Raw genomic sequence first — 6,000 nt, 5'->3', positions numbered from 1 at the left:
GACTAAATTCTAAACTAAACTATAAACCAACACCCCTTCGCCCATGATTTGTTCTTTCAAAGGTCTGAGCCCCGCTCAGGGTTTTGAGCATCCGAGCTGGTCGCTGTACCGCTCTGTCCATCTTGACAGAAGGAACTAGTACCCCGTGCCAGCGCGACCTGCCTTGTGCGGGCAGCGCGGGTGCGGCGGGTCCGCATCGGGACAGCGGCGGGTCCGGTTCGGGACAGCGGGCGGGGCGAAGCGGGAGAGATCGCGGGCGGGGCGGGGCTCGGGGCGGGCCCGCGGGCGGGGCGGGGCGCGAGCAGAGGCCGGGCCCGGAGGGACAGGCCACGCCCCCTCCGCACCAGTGCAGGACCACGTGCCAGCTCGGCCAATCAGGGAGGAATTCAGGGCGCTTTAAGAGCCGCGCGCCAGTGACCGCGCGCTGCAGCAGCGGCCGCGGCGTTGCCATGGAGACGGCGGCTGGGCCTGTCGCCATGGCCACGGCGGCGCCGCCGGGCGGCGGGCGGCACGCGCTGCTGGCCGTGATCGGGGAGATCGGCACGGAGCCGGAGCGGGGCGCGCTGCGCGGCGCCCTGGAGCGCGGTGAGCAGCGGGGCTGCGGCGCGGGTCCGGGGCGAGGCGGACGCGATCCCTGCCCCTGAGAGCCGCGGAGCTGCGCGCCTGCCGCGTCGTCCCTGCCGCCGTCTGGGACGAGGCGGAGCTGCCGGTGCCCTCCCCGCCCTGCGGCACTGCCGTTCCGCCGCAGGCTTCATCCGACTCCTCCCGGAGGGACGGCGGCGGGGGCCCGCGGGCGGTGGCTGCGGGAAGGGTCGAGGCGCGGTCGGGACCGCGGGGCGGAGGCCGAGGCTGAAGCCGTGGGGCCCAGCAGGGCCCGGGCGGAGGGCGAGGCCGGGCGGGGCTCGGATCCCCGGCGCACTGCGGGGCCGGTCTCTGCGGCGTCAGACGGCATCCGTTGTTTTTTTTTTTTTTTTCTCCTCTGATTATTGCTTTATATGCATTAGTGACATGCAGCTAGCGCAGTTTTAAAGCTTAAAGACATTTCATGGTTCTCTTTCCCCTCAGTCTTTTTTTTGTTAGTGGTTTGATAGATTGCATCTTATTTCCGTCTTACCCCGAAATTCTGTCTTGTTGGAGAAATTGTCGTGCTGGACTGTTCACTGTGATCCAGGGAAGGCTGTGGACAGGGGTCTGTTGTGGTATGGCCTCTCCCTGTCTATAGAGCAGCTGCATGGACCAGAGTGAGGGAGGACTAGCCACACAGTGAACTGCTTCAGGAATGACACAAGGCAGGATAGGTCTGCCATAACATTTTTCTCCTCTGTTATCTGTATTTTAGCAACATCCAGTCTTTGTGTATTAGATGTAGTGTTGTTTAGACGTAAGGGGGAAGGAGGTACTGAGATGATAGTTCTTCTCTTGTGGCAGTTTCTGATAGTTTCTGACCAAAAGACAAAGGAGAGCTGATCAACTACATCAGGACCTTCAGGGAATCCTTGTTCTAATAAGCAGTTAGTTACACCTTTGAGAAATAAACAACCTTCTAACTCACCTTCACTCTTCCCTTCAGCTCCCCACTTCCAAGGCACATTGGCTTGAAATAACAGTCATAACTTCGCCCAAACTGTGTTATTCAGAGATAATTCTATGACTGTTTTCTTCCCAAGCATCAGCATTACTGAAGAACAGATGGACAGTGCAATTTAAGAAAAGGATGGGTGTAAAAATGTCAAATATTGTCCAATTTCTTCACTTCAGTATCTTTTCCAGCTATCTCTGTTGGCAGGCCATTTTGTTCATGAGCAGTATTTAATTCCCTTTTTCAAGGGATGGCTTCAGGAGTGGCAGATCTGATTATGACCATCTGGCCTCTGAAAGACCTTCTTTGAAGGGGCCACTCTTGCTTCCTACACAGCAGGATGATCATCTTCACTTGGCACTTCACTGAACTGGGTGTACCAACCTACATCCTTATCCATTGTCTGAATCTTTGAAATGGTGACAGATCAGACTGTGAACTAAAGGATTTCACTCTCATTCTGCAGTCACATGCCAGTAACCTGAGAATTCCCACTGCAGAGGAAAAACATGCTGTTTGCAATATAAATTGTAACTGCCGCAGTAGAAATAAGTTCTACAGTTGGCCTTCTCTGACTAGAAACCTACTGAAATTCTGCCAAATGTGAACACTTCTTTCATTTGCTTCAGAGGGATGCAGTGATACCATTTCAGTGGTATTAGTAAATTACCGGCAGTAGAAGTGAGTCACTCAGAGCTGGAAACCTGGATTTCAGTCTTTCCTCTTACATGGAGTAGGGCCTCAAGCAAATCAGAGTTTTCCCCACTATGAAATGGGAAAATGACCTCTTCTTAAAATGGACCAATATTTGCAAACTGAAAGATATGAAAAATGAGAATAGCTAAAATGACAGCAATCTTGAGACTTGTCAATAGTCAGCATATCATGGTGTTATAGAGAGCTGCACTCTTGATTGAGGGAGTTCAAGAAATGTGGAAATTATGATTCCTGCTGAAGTGATAGCTGCTGTAGAGGGCTCATGTGAAGGTAGAACAGGCTGCTGAGCAGTGAATATACAAAGGATGAAAAAGCTAGGGTTTGTTTTGTGTCCGTTCTGTTGGCCATGACACCCTGTCTGCATTAAAAAAAAAAAACAACAAAAAACAAACAAAAAAACCCAAAACAAACAAAAAATCCCCATCCAACCAAAAAACCACCAAAAAACAACAACAGAAAAAAAACCCCAAAAACCACAAAAACAAGCAAAGAACAAAATCAAGAAAAAAACCCCAAAAAAAGCCACAAACATAAAACAACCAAAGATTTTTTTTCAGTTGATAAATCTCTTGCCCTGACTGATAGAAAAAGTATTTCCAGAATTCTTTCTATACCTTGGTTCAGAAGAATGCAGTAGTGACTACAGGGCATTACAGGAACCTGCTCATTTCCAGGTGTAGAGCATTGTAGGCTGTAATATGGTAATCTGTGGGATATCTGAACAACACTTTTCCCTAAATACTATCTAGTAAATACTAGTTTTATTTTTCTGCTACTTTGTTACTTTTGTCAAATTTTGAAACACTATCTGAAGACTAGGTCTGGTATTGGGGAAAAAGGCCAAATATTTTAAATTAATTACCTTAGCAGGAAATAAACACAAGGGCATAAAGAACGAGATGGAAAACTGATGAGTCACATTGTCCCTTATCCAGGCTTTGCCTTTGTAAAGAGCTTGAATATTTACCCTTATTGTGGTATAGTCTGCACTCTCATGGTAGATGATTCTAATCAGCAAGGCTCATGTGCCATGGAGTGATAAAGTGAAATTGTGGCAAATTTGTAGAGATTACGAGTAAATTCAGACTACCTGTAGGGAAGAAAATTTTGAGTAAATTGTTGCAAGTATGAGAACAAGTGAGATAATTCCACTCTTCCCTTTCTTGCTCTGAAAGAGCACTTGTTCTTTCTGCATCCTAGAGGATGTAGCAGTACCTCAAATAGCGCTTATTGCTGCAGTAGGACACGATGACCATGACACAGCAGCTAGTCAGCAGCATTTGCCCTGCAGAGTGCCACCTTGTTCCTGTCCAGGTCAGAATGCTCATAAGTACTGCATTAAGATTCTCTTATACTGGACATTTGGTTAAACAATTATGCTCTCTTGGAGTGTAGGATAGGAAAACACTTTGCCCATCTTCTTGCTTCATGTGTTTCATTTTTTCATATCTGATGTCCAAAATGAAAGATGCTGTGCTGGTAAGTTTTTTGGCTTTGTGGTTTTTTTCCTTTTTTTTTTTTTTTTCTTCTGAAGCTCAGATGATTTAATGAGGCGATTTTGTGCAGTCTGAAGTGAATACCGTCTGTAAATAAGCATAAATAAGCTTTGTTACTCCACTGTGTCAGCTGTCACCAGAAAAAGAAAATAAGCATGATGGTTTTTTTGGCTGCTGTAGATTCTACAGGCCTTGAGACTACTGACCTGTGTGATGCAATGATTACTGTGTCTTGGTATGTGTAGAAAGCTGGAGCATGTATCCTTGAGGATCCTCTCTCACCAGTGGCCAGCAAAAGCTGTTGCATGACATGGAGAGCTAGAACTGCAGTAAATGGGAATATCTCCATGAAAAATTAACATGGTTACCATGAAAGAAAGTAGATAATAGAGGCAATAAAACTTTGTATTTTATGCAAGAGAGATGGTGAAACAACTCTTAGTGGGGACTCCATCTATAAATACTGGAGCTGAAATTCTTGTTTCAGTTAATCTTAGAAATCTGTGGCATTGGCCTTCAACATCTGAACATTAGCAGGCATCAGCACCAGATGCTGGAGTAGTGATTTGTAGGGCTATCCTGCTGTTGTTCATTGTGGCACAGTGTACAGTCACACCATCTAGGAAAGGCTGCTCCCTACTGGGATGTGAAAATCCATGGTCTGTAGTGTTTGGTGTCCTCCAGAATGTACACCTGCTCACATTGAGGTCTGAAGGTGACTTCCTCAGTATGTCTTGGTGCCACTTGCTCTGGGAATAGAAGGACCTTCCTGCTGTGATATGAAGGCAACCAGCTGGCAAAGATTATAAAGATTAAAGAGCAGACTCAAATGGTCTCAGTGGGATCAGTGTATATGAAGGAGTGATTAGGTGTGAAGAGTTGTTAGAGCAAGTGGAGGGGTGGGGGGTTTTGTGGCTTGGAGGATGCATAGGCTATAAGGGCAAAGCTGATGTCTCTGAGCTTTTCAGTAGCATAACCACACAGTAGCCCATCTCTACCAGTGACCAGTGCTGGAGAGTGCAGATGTAAAACTAACATAATGTATTTGGTTGGTTAAGCAGTAGTGTAATTCATTTAGCCTCATCTCTTGTTGGTTTCCCTTGCATGAAGTCCAAGTTGAATGGAGACTTGCTCACTGCATGTCCTTCATGGAACACTTCATTTCTTCAGGAAGAAATGTCTTATGCAAGGTAAGTATCTTATGGTCTTCTGCTTCTGAAGACCTTCTCCATCCTAAGTATGCTCATCTAGTAGAGCATCCCTGGTCTTTGTGTCCTGCTCATCGTTCTTTCTCCACTTCTGTTTCTGGAGTAGATGTAATGACAAAGACAGCTTACTTTTTCCTTTTTTTTTTTTTTTTTTTTTTTTTTTTTTTTGCTTGTTTTTTTACAGGAATTCGTTCCTGGAACATTAATACTCTGTACTGTGATCTGAATCATCAACTGCAACTCTTTGTAAATCGACATCTGGCTCAGTTTTCTTCTGAAGTCAAAGGTCAGCTTTTTGGTTTATATGCATTAACTTTTAACTGTTGTTTTGGGTCTGGGAAAAAAAAAAAACAAACCAACAACAAATAATAAAATTGATTGTGATTCAATTAGTGACTTGTTTGCCCAGGATTCTGTAGGGTTAAATGCAAAAGAAAAACAATCTTAACGGTATGTTGGATGCAATGAATTTACCTTAAAATTACAGATCTTACTACTGAGAATAGAGTTGAATAGAAATATGTGCTGCTTTAAAGCCTATTAAACTAGTCAGAAGTTAAAATTCATCTATCTATCTATCCATCCATCCATCTATCTAGCTATCTTCTGTATCTTATCACATGGCACAAAATAGTTTACTTCATAAACTATTTATTATCGACCTCTTCCTCCGAGATTTTAGAATATGTTTTCATATGCACAAAAGGTGTGGCAAATAGTGTATAAGAGTAACCAAATTACCTTTTGGATTAATCTTTTTGAAGCTCCCTTTCCTGAGAACAATGCATAAGAGCATTATAAAAATGGCACCAACCATTAAAAACTGGTATTGCTTAGCTTGTAAAAAGCTTGAACTCTGTTCATAATACTTTTATATAACATATGTTGTTACTATAATAAGCACAAATGACACTTGCAAAACCTAGTTTATATAAGACCATCTTATATTTCACTGTATGTTTTACACCCTTGTCAAAGCTTCTGAATTTTTTCTGTTGAG

At 44.5% G+C, this 6,000-nt stretch overlaps 1 protein-coding gene across 3 annotated transcripts in view; it reads left to right on the top strand.

Annotated features, from left to right (window-relative positions):
* Window positions 1-449: 449 nt before the first annotated feature.
* MAP1A (microtubule associated protein 1A) overlaps window positions 450-6,000 on the top strand; it is a 47,678-nt gene continuing 42,127 nt past the window's right edge. The window contains exons 1-3 of one of the 3 annotated variants that reach the window (XM_039722757.1): window positions 569-585; window positions 4,903-4,982; window positions 5,185-5,286. In XM_039722757.1, coding sequence (XP_039578691.1) covers window positions 4,913-4,982; window positions 5,185-5,286 — 172 coding nt within the window. In that variant the 5' untranslated portion in view covers window positions 569-585; window positions 4,903-4,912. Of the gene's footprint in view, window positions 586-4,902; window positions 4,983-5,184; window positions 5,287-6,000 lie in introns of all 3 variants that reach the window. The other 2 variants (XM_039722756.1, XM_039722758.1) reach the window with 2 other exon arrangements.

Source organism: Passer montanus, unplaced genomic scaffold (genome assembly GCF_014805655.1).
Source record: "Passer montanus isolate IOZ18808 unplaced genomic scaffold, ASM1480565v1 scaffold5, whole genome shotgun sequence".
In the NCBI taxonomy this organism is placed as follows: Eukaryota; Metazoa; Chordata; class Aves; order Passeriformes; family Passeridae; genus Passer; species Passer montanus.
Note: the sequence above shows the minus strand (reverse complement) of the source record. Positions and strands in the feature narration are given on the sequence as shown.